This window comes from Falco punctatus (assembly GCF_963210335.1).
Source record: "Falco punctatus genome assembly, chromosome: 7".
In the NCBI taxonomy this organism is placed as follows: Eukaryota; Metazoa; Chordata; class Aves; order Falconiformes; family Falconidae; genus Falco; species Falco punctatus.
This window is the reverse complement of record NC_137587.1, coordinates 42,784,995-42,810,660: the sequence shown is the minus strand read 5'-3', so window position 1 is coordinate 42,810,660 and position 25,666 is coordinate 42,784,995. Positions and strand designations below refer to the sequence as shown.

Genomic DNA, 25,666 nt, shown 5'->3' with positions numbered 1-25,666 from the left:
CTATTTTAAAATTTACTGTAAATAACATATTTGTCAAATTGATAGATTAGTTGGGTCACTAATGTTGTTTTTCTTCCTGTAGTACTTTTTGAAACAAAGGAAAACAAAGCTTAATATGGAAACAAAATGTGATATCGTGTAGCAGAGAGGATGTAACTCTTTAGGTAATCTCTAAAAAGTAAGTATTGCATGCAGGAAGTGAAGTAAATTTAACTATGCATTAGAAGAATTTCTTTGCACTCCATTCTGCACCAGAAATAATTTGCATGTTGGTAAGTGTCCATTTAACAAAGTGAAGCAAAGCAGTATGTGCTTGCAGTGTATAATTAGTAACTGTTCCTGTAGGATCAAAGAAGAGTAGAGGGTATGTAGGAGAAAACTATGTTAAAGGTATCGACTAGCAAGTGTAAATAAAAAGTCTTATCAAGTTGGAGCATTTTATTAGTCACTAAACATTGACTAAATTAGTCACTAAGTTTTTCCCACAACTTTATTTTTGTTAGAAAGTATAATGAAAGACAAGGGTGATATTCCTGAAATGGAAATTAGATCTTAAGACAATTCTAGATGTCTAAAGTATCATAACTGAAAAAGATCAGTTCAGGAGCTAGTAACTTGAAAAATAAGAACAAAGTTTGAGGGGGATTTTATATTAAACTCAATGCACTTAAAAATTATGCCAAAATTTGGCCTATACTTGATTTATATGAAATCTGTAGTACAATATATATAGAGAGAGATATATACATAATATATTACATAGTGGAGTTTAATTTTTTATGTATAGATTTTTTTCTTGTTACTGCATACTCTGTTAAAAGCAACTGTTTATAAAATATAGAACAGCTTTGTCTGTGTGAGGTAAGGCTTATGTTAGTATTCTGGAAAATAATGCAGTTGTAACCCCCAGTCTCTCAACCTCTTGCAGAACTTTATTGAAAAACAAACAAACAAAAAAACCAAAACAAACAAAAACCCCCCTAAAAAACCCTTTCAAATGCAGGCCCTGTGCTAGTTGAGGATCATGTAATGGTTGCTGTAAAATAGTGTACAACTGAAGTTTTAAATACATTGTAACTTTTTGTTATATTTTTGTTAATGATTTTGTACTTATTGTACACTTCTGCAGTTGTCAACTAATGTTTAAATTCATATTGACTGGTAACTGAAGTGTCTAACTTCATCTGCAATGAGTGGGTAATAAACTACTATTGGATTCAATTGTATTCTGTTTTCTCTGTTCCTTCCAGTGCTAAGGAAGATGTGGTTGGACGTGTATCACAAGTGTAAAACACTGATCACAAGAAAACTTACATTCACATTACTAATAGTAATAATATTGTCTTTTAAGGTGTGGGCTTTAGATCCAAAAGTTTAGGAAAAAGAATGAGGAAATACTGAAATGAGGTTTTTATTTTTCCACTGCCTTAAAATCTGGACTCTCCAGTTTCATATACTAAATAAGAAATCAAGTCATTGAGCAAACTGTATACAAAGATTGAAGTTGTATCTTTCTATAGCTTTTGTCAGTTCTATGCTGATAAATGAGTATGGAAGCATGCTGTTATTCCGACAGAAAACTTGTTTTCTGGGAAAGCGTGTGTTGTGGGGAAAGAAGAAATAGTTCCACAAGTTCTGGAACTACCGAAACTGGGGTTTCCAGTGGGTATCTGATGGCTGCTTTGACTTACACTGCAGGGTTAGCTCTGTGAGAGAGCTCAGTCCTTTACTTCAGAATTCTCACAGAAAACAACCATGTGAATTTGTATCCTGTTGGGTCACCTTCCAGTAACTTCTGCTCACCTCACAGATCAGCTTTGAAAATTGGCCAGATTGGGTATTCTCCCCCCCCCCCAGACTACTGAATATCTACAGATCTTCATGGAATGCATGTAAGCAGCATATTTACATGAGCTTTACTTCCTTAGTAATCAGAGTAACTGGAGAATATTATTTATTTAAAACACTGTGAATTTTGTTTTACCATGGTCCCAAGATGTTTTAATTGCTATGTGATATACTAACATGAGAAAGTATTAGTTCATTTGTATATCTGTATGAACTTTAGGTAGCCTTAAGTTGCTTGGAAGAAGTGCAGCAAAAAAAATACTAGCATAACTCTTGCTTCCTCTCTTTCTGTAGTTGTACAATGCCCAGCGAGGAAGTTGGAGCAGTTGAGTAATGTATCTGAACAGTACTGCAGAACACACTAGAAGAGGTGGGAACTGCTTTTTAAAAGGAAGCTGTTAGGCAATTTCAAATCTGTTTATTGGGCACTGTACAATATTCCTCCTTGTTTTGGTAACTAGAAGGGTTTACTTGGAGCCAGTGCACAAATTCTGCTTTTTACACAAGGTAAAAACTTATATATTTATGCCAAGTAAATCCCCTACAGCTTGCAGAGGTTGCTGTGATTTTTATTTTGTCTACCAAGGCCTTTTTGTCCTGATAAAGCTGCCAAAAATGTAGATAAACCAGGAAGTTAATGCCAAGGACCACAGAAATGTATGATCTGGTGGTTATTAGTTTGTTCTGTAAGTTTGAAGGTAATTTTCAAGATGTGGAAACAAAAACATCAAAAAAGCAACTGACACTTGAAGAACCCCAGAAAAGATAAACTCAGAAGAAAGTACATGATTAAAACCTCAGCAAATGTAAGTAAACCACACCTCTGTGGCAAGATTTTAATTCATATTCCACTGATGTTTCTGTTTATGGCCTTTGCTGGGGAAACAGTGGTTTATTATAAGGACGTAACTTGTTACCGAAGCTAATCTTTGGTCCCTTGCTTCATAAAATGTTTCTTAAGTGCTTGGTCTTTCTAATTCCTGATTCTAAATAAAATAACATTGAAGGCGTTTGGAGTAAGCATTCCTTCTCTGCTTAAACAGCTGACGGATCTTAATTGACAGATTCATGGCAGTTCCAGTTTATGCCATAAGCTGAAATTTGAAAGATGTAATTGAAAAACTTCTGATCAGCCCATCCTAGCCAAATATTGCTAAACTGATAACTAAATCTCCACAGACCCAAGATTTGGATCTTCCTCAATTGTATATGGTTTGTTGCTCTTTCCATGAGACATTAGATTGACAAGAGTGGACCAGATACAGAAGTGCATAAGCCTTCATAGGTACAAATCATCTTTAATAGTCAGTTTAGCCATGATTTGCACACGTATCATCTAATCTGATTGGACTTCCTGCTTGCTAACTACTTTCTGCAAAGTAAAACCAAGTTCCTCCCAACAGTTTAAATTTGCAGTGCACTAGTAATTGTCCCTTCCTCCATTTTACATTTTGCAATAAAGCTTTCCCTGTGTTTTAAGATCAGTCTGTGAAGAGCAGTTGGATAGAAACACTTAATGTTTTCTGAAATATTTTCTTATTGCTCCTTTTAATTGTCAAATATTTATTACTGCCTTTATTATTGACTTAACTGACTGCTCTAGCTTTTTACAGGTGACTTATTCTGACCACATGCTGTGGCATTTTTGGATGGCGTGGCAAGTACTTGGTGTACAGATGATGTGGTTTTGATACAGTATGTAACAGCCTTTTTGAAGTGTGGCTGGTATGTTTGCTTTTACTTCACTCTGATGTTCTGACCCTCCCTCCCGTTTCTGGGACAAATACCACCTTCTCCTGTTCCCACAACTATAGAACATGGATCATATCCTAAAGAGAAATCTTTTTCTTTTTTAACTATGTGGTAGATCTTTCAGGGAAATCTAAATTTGTGGTGTTTGTCATCACCCCCCACCCCAAGTGCATATGCATTGCAGCAGTTTGCAGGGGAGCCAAACGTCTTTTCTTAATCTTGGGAGGAAAATAGCAAACTTCCTTTATGCTGTTTTAAAAATCAGTGAAAGACCACTGTTTAAATAGATGCTTCATAATGAAATTCAGTGAAGTTCAGACAACAGCAAACTCAACAAAAGGATCTCATTTTGGTGGATACTATCCTAAACTCGTTAGTTCAACAGAACTAAAGCATATGTTCTACTCTAGAAAACACTACAAATTGGTGACAGAAAGCAGCCAGACTGCAATTAGGTGAGATTACCTTTAACTAGATTCTGATCAGCCTTTCCTGGGTGGGAAAGCAATGATACCTGATTCTGTACAACTGGCCACAATTGCCTCCCAGCTCTCTGGTGCTTTCCTATGTGCAGCTTTCCCACGTGCTACAAGCCATTTTTCCTCACTTTCAGGGATGCCTGCTTCTCATCTACTCTTCAGTTTTTTCCCTTCAAGCAGCTCCAGAGACCAGCATCCTACCAAGCTTTGCAGCCGTATTTCATGCCTGGTGATATGCTACGCCACAAGGCTCCTCCAGCTCACAACGGACAACATTCATGGGCCAAACTGGTTTCAGTGGCCATCCTCTGCGTAGTTGGGTATCTCCATTCTGTGTTAAACACTGTGGCTGGTCTTAAATGTGTAGAGTAAGATGGTTGAAGGTGAGAAACAGCAAAGTATGTCACTGGGGCATTGCAGAAAGCAAGCAGGGGAGGAAGCTGTGTGTGGCAGAGGTAAGATGTTGGCATATGAAGGAGAAAAGGGTTGTGGGAATAGGTAAGGGGAGAGGACATAAGGGATTAACAGAGGTGTTGGGAAGTGGTAGGCTGAGGAAGAAATTGACAGGTGTAAACAAGGCATGAGCTGTAAACACTTTGCTCTTTTCAGAACATCCTTGGAACAAAATTCCATCTTTATAGTCTTCTCATAACTTTAATTACTTTTTTCCTTTTTTTTTTCTCCCTAACGGATATGCAGTCTGGATATACTTAATAATCAAAAAGGAACTACTAAGAGTTTTCCAAAATTGGAGAGTGGGGAGCTATTTTGGCTTAAAGTTGTGGCTATTTGTTACAGTAGCAGGAGAGCAGTTCATCGTCTCTACTAACTCTAATGCAGTTCAGTTCCAAGTAATCTCAGATTTGAGTTTGTAGATGGATTCAGCAGTCAATCTTCTCAATCTTAACAAAAAAAAAAATCCCCAAAACAAAACGGCAACAAGAAAACCCAAAGCTTGTTTTCTGGAAGTTCTTTTCCCCTTAAATGTGTAAGGCTAATTTGACATGACAGCTTAGCAGCATAAGCAGAAATACATTCTGCTTCCATATCAGTTAAAGACAAAACCTTCCCCTGAATGACTTAACCCATTACATGTTTGATCATCTCTCCTGATATGCCAGTAGCTGTGTTTGGGCAATTCCTGTTGTAAATTCAGTCCTGGTGGCTGATAAAGTGCAGAACTGCCTTGGGAGGATTGCTAAACAACCGCTGTTATGGAGTTACTTTGCAATTGCTAATCTTGTGCTCTTAAGCAAAGGGATGTCATCATATTTGTCTCGTACACAATGATTAAATTTCAGAACATGATGACCCAGATTTCTACTAACTTGCAAAGATTTTTAAACTGAAAATTTAGAGAGGCTGCTACCTGTGCTTCCACTGTGCAGCATGTCCTTTAGTCATTCATTTTGGTGATCTACTGTTTACAGCATTATTCATGCTGTAATAGCTCCTAATTGCTTAGTGGACATTGCTGTGGACTATAGTAGATCACTTGCAGGTGCTGGAACTATAAATTAAATACAGTTATTACTCAAAATTGGTGCTTGCTGCCTTTAGAGTTGAGTGTTTTCTCTGGGCTGATGTTTATAGGACCTAATGCTGTCTTGACAAATTTTAATTTAGTTTGGAGGACTAAAGTTGCCAACATCTTTAAGACTGGTAAAAGCACAGAGTTAACCAGTTCAGCATTCAGGCTGATTTCATACCAACACTAGCACTGCATCGTGCTTGCCTTGCAGCAGTAGCTGTTGGCCTTGTGAGTGTTGGTGCTGTGTCTATAGACAACAGGCTGTGTGCACTAGCCCATTGAATTGCAAGTAAAAAAAAAGCAAAAAAGAATATTATTTGGAATTTGTAAAAACCCAGGGGTCTGGAAAAACGTAACAGCAAGCTCCAGGAAAAGGAAATATAATTAATTCTTCTTGTTTGGATCCCTCCTGGGAAATAACCCTCCTGCTCCCGCCGGCGCGGAGCAGCGCCGCTCCGCGGGGCATCGCCCTGCACAGGCTTCATTTCCAGCCGCTGTCAGTCGCTTATAAAAAGCTGTAAAGGAAAATCAGCCCCTGGGCCCCGTCCGCATTCGCGTGCGGCGGAGCAGGCTCTGCCCACCGGCCTTTCGGGTGCCGCCAGACGATTGCTTCCCCCCCGCGGCGCCCTGGGAGGGGACTGGCGCACCAGGGCCGTGTCCGAGAGCAGGCCCGGCTCCAGCCGCCCGGGCTGCGTCGGAAGATGGAGGCCGCGGCCTGGTACCCGCCCCGGGCCCGCAGCCCCGCGCGCCCCTCTCCGCGATCCCACGGCGCGGCGCCAGCCCGCCCTTCCTCTCTACGGGCCGCTAATGGCGCCCGGCTCCCTCGGCCGCGGCGCTGCCTGGCGGAAAGGCCGCGCCCTCGCTGCCATGGCAACGGGGCGGGGCGCCCGTGTGTCGCGCGCCGCCCCGGCAGCCAATGAAACTGTGGCGACTGTAGAGCGGGCAGCCACGCCCCCGCCACCTGCACCACCCCCCTTCCCGTGCGTCGCTTCCTTTCCCCGCTGCCAAGGAGGGAACATGGCCGCTGGAGAGCCGCCGGAGCAGCCAATGGGAGGGCCGGGGAGGGCTCTGGGGGCGGGCCGTGCAGGGGGCGGGGCGGGGCGCACGCGGCGGCGGCAGGCTGTGGCGCGTGGCATGGCGGGAGCGGGCGGCTCTCAGGGGTCGGGGTACGGCCCCCGCGTACGGACCCCCGGGGGGGCCGGGCCAGGGTAGGGGACGGCCGCGGCGGTGGGGGGGTCCCTGGGGCGAGGGGGCAGTCGTGGGTAGGGCAGGGACGGCCGCGCTGGCGTCGCTGTGTGGAGGGCGAGGGGGGCGCCCCTCGGAGGGCGGGCGTATGTGGGGGGGTGAGAGTGGGGGTGTAGGGGAGGGCTGTGCTGCGGCTGGGGGCGGCCCGGTGGGTCTGCGGTGGGCGAGGGCAGGGGCTGCCCACAGCCCGTGGTTTGGGCTGGGAGAGCGACGGCCCGGCGGTGGCCCTGCCCCGCCGCCGTGCGCCCGGGTCGGGCATCGCTGGGCCTGCGGTGCCCGCGGCACCGGGGAGGGGAGCGGGGCCTGCGGAGCCTTCCCGCCCTCACCGCTGCCTGGTCTTCTCCGTTAGGCTGAACTGAAGCGTCCCTGGCTTGGCTGCTGGCGGTGCTGCTGCGTTGCAGGTGCAGCGTGAATTGACACACTCCACTTACACGTGAGTTTACCTCGTTGCTCGTTGAAGCCTAGAAGCGTGGCAAGGCCAGCTGTGCGCTCAGAGCACCGGGCAGGGGGCAGGGGGCTGGTGGGGCGTTGGCACTGGCCTGGGCACCCTCACTGGCTGTTGTGGTTTAACCCCGGCTGGCAACCAAGCCCCACGCAGCCGCTTGCTCTCTCACCCCCACCCAGAGGGGTGGGAAGGAGGATCAGAAAGGGATGTAAAACTCCAGCGCTGAGATAAGAACAATTTAATATGTAAAGCAAAAGCTGCACAGGCAAGCAAAGCAAAGCAAGGAATTCATTCACCACTTCCCATGGGCAGGCAGGTGTTTGGCCACCCCCAGGAGCGCAGGGCTCCATCACACGTAACGGTTACTCGGGAAGACAAATGCCATAATGCCAGATGTCCGCCCCTTCCTTCTTCTTCCCCCAGTTTATATACTCAGCATGACGCCATATGGTATGGAATAACTCTTTGACTAGCTTGGGTCACCTGTCCTGGCTGTGTCCCCTCCCAATTCCCTGGGCCCCCCCAGCCCTCTGGCTGGCAGGGCCCAGGAAACCGAAAAGTCCTTGATTTAGCATAAACACCACCCAGCAACAACTAACAACATCAGTATGCTACCAACATTGTTCTCACATCAGAGCCAAAACACCACTGTACTAGCTACTAAGAAGAAAATTAACTCTATCCCAGCTGCAACCAGGACACTGGCTTTGACGCTGTGTTTGGGAGAGGCTGGGCTAGGACTGAGTCTGGCACAAGGATTCGGTCAGTGTGTTACTGATCTGGGCAGGCACATCTGATTAGAGTTGCAATTGGCCACTTCAGGGCTGTCAGGGTTGAAGTTAGGACCTGTATTGGAAGATAAAATACATTTATTAAGAAGTTATGCTGGTAAGTACCAGCTGACTTCGCCTACATTTGGTGAAGATGGGGATCTTTTTTAGTAATAGTAACAGTCTAAAACAAAAAAATAAATCTGGAAAAGGTCAGAAGAACTAAAGAGTTTAGTTTTATTTTTTCATTTGGTTGTTTTATTCCCTTGGGAAAAAGTGAAAAGAAGCTTTTAAAGGTTTTGAAAAAAAACCCCAACAAACTACTGCTAAAGCTGTAATACGTGTATCTTAAAATGATGTTTTATATAACCAACAGGTGTTTTAAAATATGCTATGTTGGAGAACTAACTTTTTCTTACAAGATAAGGGAAGTGAATTGTCAATGCTGTTATGTTACTGACTCATGGGTTACAGTTCTACAATTCCAAATTCATTTTCCCTAGAAATGTATTGTATATTCAGAAGAACACAGAAACACAAGGTCTTTTCTTAATGCGCTGGTTTTTTGGATCTGTAAAAACTTTGTTCTCAGAACTAAGCTATGTTAATGCCTTTTATTTCCTAAAATGTTTAAATGGGTTTCCTGTTTGAGAGCAATCCACAGATTCAGTGAAGTGTATGTACAGAGCAGCTTCTATAAGATAATTGTCATTATCAGCAGAGTAACTGAAAAGGTTTCTCTTTGTCTGTATCCCAAGGATTGCTTTCTGGGTGCTAACTTTATGCAATGCTGCTTTAAAGTTTACATGTTGGTTTCTGTTTGTTCAGAGTTAAGGACTACAGTAGCTATTTGCACTTCCCCCAAATACCTTTTGGTATCAGGGATCAGGGAACAGCCCTGTAGGGAAGGTGAGCCGAGGCTCCTCGGAAGCCTCTGCATAGAGAGTGATGTGGGGCCTGGCTGTTTCTTGTGTGTTCTCAAACTTTTTTGGAAACAATTATCTTATTTTTTGCCCCATAAGTGGTCTGCTGTGCATGGGGTGACGGATGATGTCCAGGTAGTTTTTTAAATGCCCTAAGTATAAGGTGATTTTTTAAATTTTTTTTTTCTTTCACTGTATCAGTCTTGGGGACAAGAGTTGTTTGATGGGCAGCCCTAAGGTCTGGTCTGTACCTGACTGCGTGGGAGGTCTTGTGTAGTACCAGATTGTTATGTGCTGGCAGCACTTCCTGGCTGGGTTCTGCAGCTTTGACGTGCTTTTACTGTAACTGTACAGGTAACGGGATTGCTTTTATTAAAAAAAAAAAAAAGGCAAAGCAGAAGGAAATTGGCACTACCATGCAGATTAGCTGTGTTGATATGAAGTCACCTGTGCAGACTTCTAGGACTTGCTTTTAATTGGTGAGTAAAAAGACATCTGTGTGGGTCAGCATCTCCTGTGTGATGACAGGTTTGTTAGTGGGCTTCACACCAAACATAAAACAAGAATGTCGAGACTTGGCAAGGCCAGGTTTTGGAGGTGTGTGCTTGGTGACTGGCAAACAGTTTTAAGTGCAAGATGGACAATGGAGGGCATAAGGAAAGCAGTAAGAGAGTGTGTTGCCTAAGGCTATAGCCATGTAGGTTTAGAAAATTCAACTTCAAACATGCCTTTGCCCTCTTCAGACTTTAGCCTGACCCACTGTCCTCTTCTCCCTCAGCTCTTTCCCTTTCTTGCGTTCCTGTACCGTCTCTTTTCCTGTAACAGAACGGTTACATAAATTCTTGCTGGTGCATTTTCCTGTCATTTCCTCCTGCCATCTCCTTTTTCTTCCCCTCAAAGCTGCCCTCAGACTGTTTGTTCCCTCCTTCCTGCTTGCAGCTGTTGAAGCTCTAGGAGAGGACAGCTCTGCTGCAGCACTTTGCACCTACAAACCAAGCAGAGCCGGCGCTGGTTCAGATCTCACAGAAGCATGTTCTGTTAATTTGTGGGGCTGGTACAGTCAGCATGTAGAGACAGGACATGTTCAGCGCAGTCTGCGAAGAAGCTTAGAACATTTAATTTACGGCTGGTTAGTTAAATATATGTGGAAGTAATCTGGTGAATGAACGTGACTGACCAGAGAATCTTGTATTAGCTTCTAAAATAAACGAGAGGGCAAGGAATTGTGAAATTGTATGTAGAAGATGGTTGCTTTGGTAGAAAAGCTTTAGGTTGGGAGTGAAGGATGTCTGATGCTGAAATACTGCCTTCAGATTAAATTTCAGTAGCGTGGATGCATTGTTTCTATGACGTATTTTTGCCTTAGCTGATACCTTGATGCAAGTTTCAAGAAAGTATTTTAGTGAGAACAAAGCAGGAGATGGGTGTGGACAGCTCCCTGGAAGAAGAAAGTAATCCAGTCTGTAGCACTGAAAAAAATCATGTTCAAATACTGAATAATTTCATTAGACTGTTCTGAAGGGCCCAGCACAGAATGTGTTTTCTGTCCCATTTCTAGGCCTTACAGGTTATTTGAGTGTTTTCAACAATCAAAATATTTTCTAAGTAGTGGCAAGAAACGAATATTGTGCAGCTGTCCATTTTAACAGGTTCACATTAATATTTTCTTAAAAACTCTTCAGTCTGATACATTTTTATTTTGTTCCATTATGTTATATGTTTAAGCCCAGAAGGACTATTGTGTTAGCTGTCTGATCTCCTTTGCAAGATAAACCATCTGTAGTGTTGTTTATACCTTTTACAGACTTTACATAAATTTATCTCCCCTTTTCATATTAATCTGAAGGCACTTCTTGCAGACTGTTAATATTCTCAAGGTTTTGTTTTTTGGGTTTTTTTACGCTGTTTGTATTGTTGAAAATGTTTTGAGGTCACCTTAATATTTAGTTTCAGGATAAAAGTTGCAACAGATGGAGGAATGAGAATATTTTAAAACCTCTTACTCCCTATTAGTTTGCTCTTTGAGAATTCTTGGTTTATATGAGACTTCACTGTGGCCTTACAAGGGCACTTGCTACTTTTCTTTAGTTCTCTAGTTTTCCAGCTAAATGAAAAACTCATCATGAAAAATCCAAACTAAAGGGTTCTGAAAATCCTTCATTTAATATAGTGACTGAATCATATCTGTGAAACAACAGATGCATTGAAACACTCACTGTTCTTATGCTGGATTAAACCAACTGAGTCAAAAAAATTAAAATAATTTTTTTGCTGTGTTTTTAATAATCTTTTGTGCAATTTCTTTTTTTCCAGCAGTATCTTCATCTTTTCTTTTTTTTTTTTTTTAGTTGATTAGCAACTTTTCACTTGCACCTTTCTCTACATCTAGCCATAACTACTGTGATCTTTCTTTTTTCCCTGTGCCTGCTATTTCAAGGCAAAACCATTGCTCAGCTTCTCAGTAGAAATAAGAAGATGTAAGCATGTTGTATAACTGGTAAGCAGGTAAACTGGGGAAAAGACAACCTAGCGTTTAAAATTGGCGAACTGCTTGCTAGGGAGAGTTGTGTGCTGGCAGTGTGGGAAATTGGTACTTTCAGATATTGATCACTTTTCAATAATTTGAGGATCTGTTTGTAATAAGCACTTTTGTATGTTTGTTGCTATGGGAATGACTGTGCTGGACTTACGCGTTACTATTCCTTTATGGAATCAGAAGGGATAAGCAGATGGCTGTGAAACCAAAAATTCTTGTTCAGAAACATACATCTCTTTCACTAGCAAAGCTGATGTACTTAAGTTTTGTACATGGTTTGTGGAGGATGTTTTTGAGGTAAGTGGATTTTAGTTTACTGAACGTCTGTCATTAAGGAAGGAATTAATGAATTTTATGTAATTAAGGAAATACACATAAGGAAGTACATGACTTAGTTTTGAAAGGGGGGACAAACAGATTTAAGGAAAAATTTATTCTAGTGGTTCCATGTCTTTGGTAACTATTACCGTGTGTGTGTATTGAATGTTCCTGCTTCAGGAGTGTTCATAACAGCCAGTCAGGAGTGTAACAGATTGAGAGAGGAGGGGGTTTTAGTTATGGGATTTGGTTTGTTTTGTGGCTGTCCCCCCTGCCCCTTCCCTGGGAAAATATAGTAATAGATGTTCCTGGACTTGACACTTGCTGGATGCTCGAAGACCAAATACAAACACACAAAAGTCAGTTATTCCCTCTGTGCTTCTGTGTCCATTGCAGGGAAATAAGGGAGTCGTGTCTTGCATTATCATGAACTCTGAAAGCTCAAAAAGCTTTGAATTAAATTCACAATAAAAAAAAAAAGAAGTCTTTAAAAAAACCCATGTACTTTTTAAATCTCCTTGACAGATCAGAAAGAAAAAGTTGCAAGTAGTTGAATTTAGGTGTGTTTTTTTCTTCTCCAGTTTTTGGTGCTAGACCATTGTAAGTGAAGGGTATGATTTTTGATTAAAGTCTGATTTGAGGAACTGAAGCCTTTGAAAGGAAGAAAAAAAATGCTGGTACCCGAGTAACATAATATCAGGCTTATTTCCTCTGCCTTGCAATGTAAATTAAGTTTTCGTTTCCTCGATCGCCACTCTGTTAGGCGATAATCAGCCTATCGTAAGCGATTAAAATGAGAGGAGGGATATGTAGATACACTAAGAAGACTTCAGTGCTCTGCTGCTGGATTGCGTGATCTGAATGGGACCGCGCCGGTCGTTGCTGACATCCAGCGGGCTGGGTGCGGAACGGCAGCCTCCCGCTGCCGGCGGGGGTGCCCTGCACGTGTTCCCAGCCACCCTGATGTCATCTTCATGTGACGCCGAGAGATGCAGTCACCGCGGGACAAAAAAAAAAAAAAAAACAACAAAACACAACACACAACCAAAACCACGCAACACACGACAAAGACTTCAGTTCGGCGTTCAGTTCAGTTTACAGCCTGATAAAACCTTCACACCTGAGAGTTTTCCACGCGACAGCCTTTGCAAAAAGATGTGGTGTTGCAGCACGAACTCACTCACCGGCTGCAACAAGGCTTTTACCATCCCAAACCAGGTTAACTTCAATAAGTAGTTGTCACGCCTTGCCCTGGCACAGCCACCAATCCCCCACAAGGTTTCAACAGTTCATCCGCTCTCCATGCTGTTTCTTCATACTCTTCAGGCCAGTCCACTCTGCTTCTTGCCTCTGCTGCATCCTTCTCCTTGTCTCTCCTACATCCAGGCACTCTCTCTCCTCCCTCTGTTTATTCCAGCACTCTCTTCCTCCCTTGCTCCTCTTCATACAGTCTATCTCTTTCATACCCATTAAAGCTATTTAACCACTTAGCAGGAACCAGCCACAGCTGCACCTTATCCACATCAGCCAACCCACTGCCCCTGAAGCCAGCACACAGCTGTATATCATCAATGTTAATTAACCTGCCTTCATTCCTCTACAATTCCTCTACACTGTGGCTGGTCAGAGGAGCATGAGCAAGTCCTTAGACTTTTATCCCAATGATTTCAGGGGCATGGAGAGAGGAAGCCACCTTAAGCTAGATGTTGCATTCTCTCTGTGCACGTAGATGCCTGCTTATTATGGTCTTAATATTGCTTTTGAAACTATGCAGTAAATGTGTTGTGTCTTGCTATTGTCTGTCTGGCAACGTGGTATCTTCCAGAAAGAAATGATGTGCCAGCTTATCTCGTAGTTGCTTGTTTTTCAGTCTGCCTTCCTATCTGTGTTCTTTGCTGTGCAAGGGCAGTCGTGGGTGTCAGGCTGATGAGGTTATAAAAGTAGATGAAGACAGTCAAAGGTTTTGCCCCCGCTGGTCTAATTGGAAACTATTTTGAAAGACAAAGTTTATCATTTCTGCTCTAAATTTTATTTATGGTCAGTTTATATTCTTAAACTGTTGTGCCAGTATTGTTCTTGAATAGCTCCCCTCCCTCCTCAGCTTTTATTCCTTTGATGTGTTTGTAGATAGTAATCATATCCCCTCTCAGTCTCTGTCTTTGCCAAGCTATACAAGGCAAAACATCCCAGCTACTTCGTGTAAAATAAACAGTCGATTACCTGGGTCATCTAACCCATTTGCCTCTGCACTTGATTGTGATTTAGTTATCAAGAGGTTGGCTTCAGCAAAGAGCCCTGCTGGCAACCTGCTAAATACGAATTGACTAAAATATTGAGAGCTAACATGGTTTGAGTGCAGGATTATTAAATTACATAAAACTCTTGACTTTGCTTTCTGTCCTCTTCTTGTTTTGGGGTAACACTGTCTGCCAAAGATGTTAGAAGGGTCTTTGTGGATGTCGGAAAAACAAATTCCCCACCCAGATCTTAGGGGCTTGTGGGTGCTAAGAAAAGTGTAGTTTTTGTTGTGATGTGCCAGAAGGGATTGCCTGTGTGGCTGCATATAGTAGATCCCTTGATCAGAAAGTGGTAGAGTATCCATACCTACGCACTTGCTCTTTTGTCCTTCCCTTTTGCGATTCCATTTCTAATGACCGAGTCCTACATCAGTCTCATAATGAAAAAGCAGTTGAACGTGAACTTCCAGTGCAGTGTGGTGGAAAGTCACTGTGCACTTGGATATTATAAACAGGGGAAAATGATTATTTTTAATCTGTGTATGGCATTGATGAAGCTAGTACTGGAGTGCTGCATATGGTTCGAGTATAAACACTGTCTAAAGGCTTTTGAAAACAAAGAGCTGAAGCGAGTGCTTTGCACGGGTACAATGAGCACATACTTGATGCCTTAGCATCATTTATGGAGACTGAAAAGTAAATTCTCTTGAACAGGATAAAGTCAACATAGCTCTAAACCCTTTTATTTCAGCCTCTTCTATCCTACTGTTGTCACTGAGATGACATCTTTTCCTTTTGTCTGCTACAAAGCATTGAAAACTGAGCTTAGGGCATGATAAGGATTCAGCAGAGCCTCCAGCTGTCAGGCTGTGCACAAAGAGCATGTTTTGGAAATTGATAGTCTGTGAACTGTCATAGGCACGCAAGGATCTCCAGTTTCTCCTGTTGCTCTGATACTGGAGAGGGTCTGACAAATTACCTTGACATGGTGGTGTCCTGGATTAGCTGAGTATAGAAAATGGATATTGTAGGATGTGACTGGCGAAGATACCTTAGTGATCTGCATATTCCTGGGAAGCAAATGAGGAAAACGAGAAGTCATTTCCCCTGCTTAGGCTTGACGGATGTTTGTGCTTGTGCAATACATCTGGAACTGCAGAGAACTGCTTGGGTAGTGATGTTGGTATAATGTTAAAAATCACTAAGCACGCAAAGGTTGTGTTTGGAAAACACTGGTGCCATATCTGCACATGTAGGGGAATATCTTCTTAGCTGTTCAGCAGCAACATCCCCAGTGAGGCTGAGAACTGTAGTAGCTGATTTAAACCTGGGTTTTAAGAAAAGAGTCTTGAAAACATAATAGTTGTGTTTTGTAGTATGAGCTCTGATAATGAAGTGTACTTAAGCTAAATTACTGTTGTGAAAGAATGTTTTTATTCTGGTAAATAAAACATTTTATCTCATTATAGGTATTTTGGCACCAGTGTGTGGCAGTAGGAGCTATTTTTCCTGCTGTAGCTGTTTCTTTACATCCTTTTATTACAGTTGCTGCTAAATTTAGGCTGAAATTTCCCAAGCTTTCGGTGCTGTAGAAACAATTCCTTTGGAAGAATTTCAGAAAAATTTATTAATACTTGGGAACAACATTCTTAGTTATTTCCAGGGTTTTTTAATATGAAGATGTTGGTACCAAGTATCAATGTATTAATTGAAGGAAATAAGTGGTGTTATTTTGGAGACGCTAAATTATTCATGCAGCTTCATACATAATTTTTTCCTTTCACCTTTCTCTGTAGGGTGGATCATGGGGGTTGCCCATTCATGTGGTGGTTTTGCTCACCTTAAAATGACCGCGAATATCACTCTTGGAGTCCTTTCTTGTAATACCAAACTTGACAGGACATCAAAGTACTTTTTGATTGTGAAATTCGCAGGTGCATTGCAACTTTACTGTGACTTTTACATTTGATCTTGTAGTGTAGATGTTTAGAACAAGGCTTTTTTTTTAAAAAGCCTGCTGCTGACTGTACTTAATAATGTTTGTGTACGTAAGTGTTATGAGTTAGGCAGATACTGGTTTTGTTTCACTAATTAAGAAAGTAAAGAGTGAATGTTGCCTCTTGCTGGGAATTACTCAGTAAGCTGTTCTGCCAGAATCCGGGCTAGTAAATGTTTGTAGGCCAGCCTTTTCTTTTGTTCCAGCCCACTCAGATGAACACCATTATTTCTGTCGTCTTTATCTGTGAGATGACCATCTTGGTGCGTAGCTCAAGTGCCAAGTCAAACAGCTTGCTGTTCGACCTTTTAACAAAAGAAAATGCTGTTAGTGAGGAGGCGTGTGAGGAATAGTTCAGAGAAAGGTATGAATCTTCGCTGAGGTGCTTACGGCTGTATTACAGAAATGTGAATGGAGAAGAACTTCATACTACACACAGAACATTGTACCCTACGTGTTTGATTTTCAGCAGTTGCTGGCTGTACGTAATTGAGAGACTGATTAGTTCTGTCTCTTCTTTCCTATGTTTGTGGTTACGGAAAGTAATGTCAATATGGTGTCTACGATGGGAGGTGCTCACAAGAGAAAGGAAATTACTTTTCTGTGGTCACTGAGGTCTGATGAGATAAGCACAAATGCAGAAGGCGAGACTTGGATTCTCTTCAAGTTTTGCAGTGGGTTGGCTGTACATCCATGGTTACATTACAGACAGACGCCAGGACACAAAGGTGCTGTGTTCTGAAGCTGTGAATTATCTAGCATCTGCTGCAGTTGGGAGCATTGATGTTTGCATAGCACTTGGACAGTGAAGTCTTCTGGAGTGGCTGGGCACCCACATCCACCTTCTGTTCCTCGCGGGGGTGTTAACCAGGGTCCTGGCTCCCATCACAGGGGGAGGTGGTTGTCAGAGAAAGAGTGAGTGTGGCAGAACCGGCCATGACTTTCCTCATAGACACTTACTCTTCTTTGAGAGGGCGATCCAGATGTCTCACTCCATACGTTGTTAGTGTGCTGGGCTGGAGTAACAGGTTAGGCACCGCTTGTGCCTGAGAGGAAGGGGGAGAAGGGAGGAGGAGGAATAGGCACAAACCTCATGTTTGACCCCCATCTCAGAGAGTCAGTCCAGTGCGAAAGCCAGGGCCCAGTGCTGGGACAGTTTTCCTGGCACCTCTTGCCTGTTCTCCCAAATCCACCTGAGGATGCACTGTTGGTTTTCCTGTTCAGAGGCTGTGAGCATGCAATTTAGGCATAGATTAGCTTTCACGGGTGGTTTTAAATACAGGAGAATATATAGAATTCAGAAGATAAAGACCCAAATACAATATCTCTTTCAGTAATTTAACCTTTGCCTGGGACTCTTTCAGATCTGTCTTTATAAAATAGGATTGCTTCTGCTGCAGCTTCTGTCAGCTTGACCTGAGAATAGCCAGGAGAGTAAAATAGAGCATCTTTTATCCTCTTATTACTTTGCAGTCTCCTTTAATGGCTGACCACCTCATCAACACCCGGATGCAATATCTACCTGATGCAATACGCGGAGCATCCTCTACCTGGTGAGGTCACTACTAGGAAACCTCCTCCTTGCAGGAAAGTTCTCAGCTGGATCCAGCTGCTCATCTCAGTGTGATTTTAGTGACAGAGCTTACTTTGCCGCTCCTCTCTTAGTAGGTCTGTCTCACTGGCATGGAGTTGGATGAAAGGAGAAGATTGAAAAAGGAAAGTTCTCAAATATGTTTGAAATAATGTTTGACACGGCTTCTTAAAGAGTATTTAGAAACTGTTTCTCCCGTATTTTATGTTGGGGTTCTCCTAAACTGGTATAGATAAGGTAGTTTAGGTATCCAAGTATCAGATTTTAATCATGTTGACTGAAATTTCAAGCCAAAATTAGTAATTCGAGCATTTTTATAGTTTTATAGGGCATGTTCTGGCTTACTTGAATTTTTAAATTGTGTGTTGGATTGTTCTACACTTAGAATTTTCTTACAATGGCTTGTCATCTGGGTTCCTTGCAGCTCTCTGCCATCTCTTTGGTTCACGAATTTATATCAGTAGGTTTTCAGTTACACAAGTTTGAATGTTCATTCATTTGGGCATTCATTGCAATTTGGACTTGAAAGCATGCCTAGATTTTCTAAATCTCACCTGACTCCACCATATTTTCCAGTATAGGATGCAAAATCAGAATTGGTCTTTCTACTTGGAATGCAAAATCTTACACCAAACCCCTAATTTTTAAAGTTTTATTTTGATGAAAATATTCGGTGTATTGGTTTGATGATTTATGCATTTAAAACTACACCTGGTCAAATCCAAAAGTTGTTTTTGTGTTTTCTCTCTATGGACGTCTGGTCTGATATTCAAAAAGAGGTTTTATTTCTGTACTGACATAAACACCTGCTTATGTCCCCAAAGGATGAGTGCACAAAAATTGTGGTTTCTTTTTTTAAAATTATTGAAGCCCAAAGCACTGAGCACCTGTGACTTTTTCCCTTTGTTCATTCCTAGCTGACTTTTATTATTTTTTTCCCTCTAAACAATACTGTCGTTTAAAGCTATTTCCTTGCTTCTCTGGCCCACCTACAACTCTTCTCTCCATTGCTGAGCAGGACTGTACTCCTAAGGTCCATGCTGGTGGGAGGGTAGGAATTGATTTCACGGAAGCAGATAGTTCGGTAGACGTAATTTTTTTGCTCTTCCCATTGACATTTTTTGTGGCAGTGTTTTATCTTTTTCTTCCTTTCTCCTCTTGATATAATATTTTTCTCTTTACTGCAAATACAAAATTACGTGGAGTTTTTTTCTTGCTGCACTTTATGTTTGGAAAGGAGATGTAGCTGATTTGAAAGAATGAAATAATTCTCTTGGCAGTTTACATCTTGTCTCTGCTCTTTAGCGTAGTCTCTCACGCATGTTATTCCTTTCCTGCTTGATAGCCTAAATGCTATTCTCTGTGCCTTAAAATGGCTTTGTGGGAATGCTGGAAAAACACCTTATCTCTCTGCTTTGGTAAAATAACAAAATCAACTATAGGAGTTTATATCCTGCAGAAATTATGCATGCCTGATGGGTGTTTTGTGCTTCCTTTCAGTGCTTAGATCATTTGGCTGATCCATCTTCTGTTGTGAAGTGGTGCCAGTGAGGAGAGGTCTCTACAGGCATTTTGCATTAGTGAAGTGCGGCGTGCTAATGCGTTCTCCTCAGCCAGGCTTGCGCTTTGCATTTTTATTTTAAAATGCAAACCACATGTAGTGTTGCATGCATGAATTGCTTTCTGCTGCCCAGAGCTCCAGGTTTGTTTTTAGTGTGTTCTTGAACTTTTAATAATCAAGAAAATAAAGGGAGGGTCTGTTTGTATTGTTTATGATAGGAAAGAACAGTGCAAGATTTCATCTAGTGCTGTTCAAATCCCTTGCTATTTTTGGTATTTGACCTCTGCAGAGAAGATTGCCAAAACTACAGGTTGTTTTCATTTTTATTACGTGTTCCTATCCTCCTACTCATAAGTTAACCTTATGTTGCTGATTGAATCTTTGTGAAAGTTCCATTTCTCCCACATTTTCCATGGTATTTTCCAGAGAGGTAATTCTATGTTTCTATGTGTTGTTGATTCTCTTTTGGAAATTAGAACTATGCAATTTGGCAGCATTTTGAGTACCACTAAAAGGAGAAGAACGATAACTTATTAATTACTAGTTTATTTTTTAAAAAAACTTTCTGGATTGAAGAGGACTCATGAGCCTGTTGGCTTGAGTTGAGACTACAACGTTTAGAATACTGCACAAAGAGCACTGTTGTATATACTGAGATGTATTAAATATTTAGGTTGTGCAGGTAGGTGCGTACCTTTCACTTCTCCATCATGGTAGAGGCCTGCTTGCGGTCTCCCGGCTGTTGGCTTCTAGTCTTGCCATGTAGTTGTTTCCACTCTCCACTAGTGAGAAATGCAAAACTAAGGCATCTGAAAATCCTGTCCTGCCTCTTTGGCACCGCTTCCACTTCATGCTTTCTATTCTAAAAATCAGGCCTTGAAGGATGCCCTGGAGGTCAAAATATTTTAGGTTATTTCAGAGTACTCTGTTTATTCTGAGTTCCCAAGATGTGGGTGTCCTTCGAGAAGCTGACTGTTTCTGGCAGTTGTGATGTCAGGGAGATGTGCAGGGGTTGTATCTAACTGCGAGGTTAATTCATAGAGAAGATCGCATGAATGTGCTTCCAGAGGACTAGATACAATAACACGGACGTTTCAGGGTTACTTTGTAAAAGGTGCCTTTACCTTGTTCAGGGGATGCAGATGTGAACGCAGATGAGAGGTGCAGCCATTACAGAAGAGGAATGGTGATCACTGAGGATGGGACTGGACTTCTTTTTCAAACACAGGTGACTAGCCATGCCAGACACCTTCAGCAGATATCTGTGTGTCATACAGGTAGTGTTGTTTTCCTGGCACCTGAACATCACCTGGATTTTGTTTATGTTGAGACTGTAGACCCAGACTATGGACCACCGTGAGCTTGAATAAGTGAGGAACCTGAATTTGCCTGCCTGCCTTATGTTCTGAGCACAGGAGGTACCTTGGGGAAAGAAGAGGTTTCGGCTAGTGCTCTCTGCGGTTTCTTCTGAGACTGGAACAGTTCAAAAGCAAGCCGCCTGTGCCCTGCAAAGTCTTTGTGTCAGTTTGTCACATCATTATGAGCAGTTTTCATCACTGATCATCGCACTTGGCGGTTGTGCTATATCCATAGTATGTCAGGTTTCAAAGAGACTCAGTTTGCCCGAGGTTTCTTTGTGGCACAAACGAAACAGATACCCGTGTTGTTGAAGTTAAGGAGCACTAAACTAAAAGTGCTTCACGTCGGCGGTGCAGAGCACCATGCGCTTTGTAGGTGGCCGCAGTCCAATCCTTAGTTATCTCCTATTGTGTTTGGAAGACCATTGTTTCCTATTTGTCTCATAAATTTAACACAGATCCTATTCCTGCCATTTAAACTTTCCCATCAAAATACAACAGTGACTTCCCCTTCTGAAAAGGAAGGGCTGGCAGCTACACCCTGAAGTTTGAGCATGAATTGTTTATGTAACCTTCAATCACAATTTCATAATAGTCTGAAGGCTTTCTTACTAAGGCAGACATTTTACTGACTTTTTAGCCAAAACCTGGCTGCCATCAAATGCAATATGAAGGATTCTTAGTTGTTGTGGTAGAAATAGAATTGAAAACCATACCTTCCAGCTTCCTGACGGTATAAATTGCACATCTATCTGGAAACATGAACAGCATTTTCTGGTATTTCAGAACAGCTGTACCTATGTCGTTTGAGGGTAAAAGCTTAAGAGCTATCTTGGGCTAATTTTATTTCCTGGAAAATATTATTAAATCTGAATGAACACGCTTTTGCAGACTGGCTTTCTAGAACTTCTGGGTACTTGTGGAGTTCCCTTACCCTCTCCTCCCCAGCAGTAAAAGCTCTGATGTGAGTGTTGTAGAAACTGCTCATTGAGTAATATTATCAAAGTCAGTAATATTTAAGCAACTGCAGCTTACTTTCCAAATGGATGACGTTTGTCAGGAGCATGCCTGTTTTGAGTTCACTTGGCCTTTTGAGTATAAAAAGTCTGAATATTTAGCGCTTGAAATTCAGGTCAGTCTGGAAAACTACATTTTTCTTACAAAATGTTTACAGAGAGAACCCAATTTTTCAGTAACCGTAGCACTACAGGATAGCTGGTTTATGAAAACTCTACCTCCAAGCACGTGTTTTTGAAACAATATTTAAATAGGAGCTTCCATTGTAATTCTTCAGTATATTGGATTAAGTAGAAGTTGTCATTAAAAATAGGAGAATGTTTTATTTCTTAAACTATTAATTTGCATGAGAGTTCAATAGTTTTACGTTTAAGCAGTGTAGCAAACAGTGTTTGAGGACAGTTTGCTTTATATAATAGTTCTGGTAAAAGCTTGTTCCATTTGAGGACATACCCAGACAAGTAAGGAGCAAGCAAGCTCTGTGGGTAGGGTTGTACAGAGGCTAATGCCAGAAAACATGTTGAACTTCTCTTCAGAGGGGAAAGGAGTTTCCACAGGATGTCTGCGTTTTATGGCAAAAATTACTTGTAGATGTGCTCTGAAAGGCTGCTTTGATGTAGAAGATTAAGCTGGGGACCTCATTGTCAGGATATTACTGAGGCAAATAGCTTAGTGAGATTATTTGTGACTTGGGAATTAAGTTTTTATGAGTGTGCCTACTTAAGCTGTTTCTTAAGAATTTGCTCGTTTGTCACATGGTATCATGAATATCTGTATGTACCGAATAGGAGGGAAAGCAAAACCCTGAAACAACAAGCGACACCAAGAAGAAAGAAAAGCAGAATGCATTTTTGTCATAGCAACTTTTCCTTTGATGCCAGTCTCTCGTGGACCGTTAAAATAATTACCCTAAATCAAATAATACATGGAAACTTGCTCATTCCATCCCCCAAAATCCAACCTGTAATTTTAACAGAAGTCATTCGTGTGGATGGTTATGCTTACTTAACATACCCAGCCTACGTCTTTCTATTAAAAACGGTTGTAGTTTGTGAACTCACTAAAACCATGTATTGTTTATGTTGGCAAATGTGTCTTTTAAATTTAAATGCTTCAGTACTTTTTCTGACGCTAAATTGATGAAAGCATTTACTGCAATTACAGAATTGAATTTTCCTTTGTGTTAGAGAAAGGAAACTCTTTTGGTTTAGAGCACACAGTTTTTTAAAGTGAATCTACGTATGCGAGGATTAAGGGAGTATTGGTTAATTTTGGTTCGTTTTGCTTGGCAAAATTTGAATTTGAGTAACATCACTGAAATAGTTTGGTTTTCTAAGAGGTTTCAGTAGTGCCAGAGGAGAATTACCTCTGAAGGGAAGATTTTTATCAGTTGCACTAAGAGCCAGCATTATGTGGTTTTATAGGAGGCTGGAAAAACATTTAGGTTCTTAGGAGAATTGATGAAAAAGGCAAAGGTGCTTAATTCCAGTGAATTCCACTGATGTCATGTAACCTGTTTAGGTGGTCCATGGTATGCCAGCAGGTGTTTATGTGCGTCATTGGGCACCTAAATACTTGTAAAATGTATTTACCTGGCCATTTCAGGCTGTAGTTCTGTGTAATTTTGGTCTTGTTCTCTGCCTACTCTTTGCACGCCCCTCAGCAGGGAAGTTCACCAAAGTGTCCTGCGGTTGTACTGATGCAACTATTTGTGGGCTGTGCCTCCTAGCAACTTTTTAGAACAAAAATTACTCCTCCTTACGCAGGTAGTGGTGATGGCTTCGTTTTCTTTCCGCTTGTGGAGAACAACACTTTATTCTTTACTTTATAAAAATAATAAAGCAAATTTAACTAAGTGACTTTCACGAGATTCACAGACAATTTAATCTTTTAAGGGGATTATATGGTATAGTGCTTACAGTCACAAGAGACTGAACTCCTTAACTCAGGGAGCCCTTTCCGGTTCTCTGTTTCTGTAAATTAAGTTGCAGAGGGTGGGACATCAGGATAATTGAATTTTGACTTCATGCATCATTTCTGTGCAGGATGCTTGTTCATACGTGATTTTTAAAGCTAGTATTATTTATGAATGTTGTAATTAAAGCTCACCTTGGATTTTATTTATTACAGGTTTCTGACAACATTAGGAACAGCATTTGGGATGACTGCAGTGGAGAAGATTGAGGAGCAGCTTGCCAGTCTGCGCATAGCAAAACGTTCTGTGCTAAGAGAGGAACCTGCTTACTTACTGGATATAGACATTTCCAAACCTGCTCAATCTGAAAGCAATCGCTTTGTGGCAGTTTCGTGTTCCAATAAGTCAATTAGGGTATATAACAGGGAAACATTAAACTTCCTGCGGGAGTACAGTAGCTGTCCTGGGATACTAAATGGTGTCCGATTTGCACACACGTGTGACAGCGTAGTGTTCTCAGCGTGCAGTGACGGTACAGTAAAATGTTGGGATATTCGTTCAGCAGCTCAGAAAGCTGTGCAGATATTTAGTGGCTATCCTTCCAACATTTTCATCAGTTTTGATATCAACTGCAGTGATATCATAATTTGTGCTGGAACAGAACAGGTTGAAAAGGACACGTTTCTGGTGTTTTGGGATGCAAGAGGCGTTACAAACTCTGCCAGTGCAACTAAAGAACCCTTGGGAGTCTATTCTGAGTGTCACAATGATGATATCACTAAAATTTGTTTTCATCCAATCAAACCCAATTTGGTAATTTCTGGGGCAACTGATGGATTGGTTAATGTATTTGACATTAACAAGGATAATGAAGAAGATGCTTTGATATCAACTTGCAATTCAGATTCATCAGTAAGTTTTATTGGCTGGTCTGGGAAAGATTATAAACAGGTCTACTGCATGACACATGATGAGGGATTTTGTTGGTGGGACATTGCTCAGGTGGATACCGAAGAACCGATAACACTATTGCACGTTCTGGATGTCAGAGACACCGTCTGTGTTGAAAACAACAGCTTACATTACCTGGTAGGTGGGCTGTACCACGAAAAGGCAGACAAACTCTTTCTTATTGGGGGAACATCCACAGGAAACATTCACCTCATCAGCTGCAGCGCCACCGGGCTGAGCTGGGTGGGTAGCCTGTGTGGAGGACACTCTGCCACGGTTCGTTCCTTCTGCTGGAACCTGACAGAGGAGTCTCTGCTGACGGGTGGAGAGGATGCTCAGCTGTTGCTATGGAAACCCGGAGCTGTGGAAAGGTCCCTTGCAAAGAAAGCATCTATGAAGATTGGTTCTTCTGTGCAGAACAGAGTAAGAGTTCACAACAGCTCCCTCAAAAGCAGGAAAAAGTAAAATTCTGAAAGTGGGAATCTCTGCTGTGTAGAGTTTTCCTGGTGTTTAGTCTCTCAGGCAATACTTGGCTGTGCTTTATTTGGGGGTGTTCTGTGGAAAGAACTATGATGCTTGAATTCTACCGGGGAATGATTTCAGTCAGCAGAAAAATGCCTTTGTTTGTTTGTTTGTTTGTTTCTTTTAAAGTTGCTAATATTAATCAGAAAAGAGTAAATATTTGCTCTTGGGTTCTTGAACAATAGATCTTAAATCATATTATATAAAAATGTTTCTGTGGTTGTTTAATGCCTCAGCCAACATTTTAATGTGGAATATAGGCCTGTGGCTTGCATAATTTGTTACCTTCCCACTGAAATTCCCTGGCATGTTTTAAAAGCTTTTGTATTTCATGTTGTATTTTGCTTTCTTTACGGAGAACTTAATGAAATTGCTCAATATATTAAAAGATTTTATGTCAGTTCTTAATGCCTGAAGGAATTACTTCTTAATGAAACAAAAAATAACAACTGTTTTGCACTGTCATATTATTGGTTTATTACAAGCTCATAAAGAAGCAGTTGATAGAGCTGTATTTTTCATAGTGAAGATATGAATGTATTCAACCAAATAGGAACACGTGATTCCAAGCAGCTAATTATTAAACGTATAAGAACTGTTAAACTGGTGTTATTTAGGGCATATTTCCTGCATGAAAATACCCAAGAACCTTGCAAGCAGCTTCATCCTCT

General features: G+C 41.6%; 1 protein-coding gene and 1 long non-coding RNA gene across 4 annotated transcripts; one reads left to right on the top strand and one right to left on the bottom strand.

Annotated features, from left to right (window-relative positions):
- Positions 1 to 768: 768 nt before the first annotated feature.
- Positions 769 to 6,414, bottom strand: LOC308067277. The gene is made up of 2 exons (XR_013929510.1): positions 6,087 to 6,414; positions 769 to 6,038 (listed from the first exon to the last, which is right to left on the bottom strand). It is a non-coding gene; the product is annotated as an uncharacterized lncRNA (long non-coding RNA).
- A 279-nt stretch (positions 6,415 to 6,693) lies between these two features.
- Positions 6,694 to 25,399, top strand: WDR89 (WD repeat domain 89). 3 transcript variants are annotated; one of them, XM_080395858.1, is made up of 4 exons: positions 6,694 to 6,818; positions 7,205 to 7,288; positions 20,366 to 20,460; positions 23,738 to 25,399. In XM_080395858.1, the coding sequence occupies exons 3-4, from the start codon at positions 20,432 to 20,434 to the stop codon at positions 24,936 to 24,938; spliced, it is 1,230 nt and encodes a 409-aa protein (XP_080251984.1). In that variant the 5' UTR covers positions 6,694 to 6,818; positions 7,205 to 7,288; positions 20,366 to 20,431; the 3' UTR covers positions 24,939 to 25,399. The 3 variants fall into 3 exon arrangements, with proteins under 3 accessions (XP_080251984.1, XP_080251985.1, XP_080251983.1); XM_080395859.1 differs by lacking the exon at positions 20,366 to 20,460; XM_080395857.1 differs by lacking the exons at positions 7,205 to 7,288; positions 20,366 to 20,460 and having other exon boundaries at positions 6,706 to 6,818.
- Positions 25,400 to 25,666: the final 267 nt, after the last annotated feature.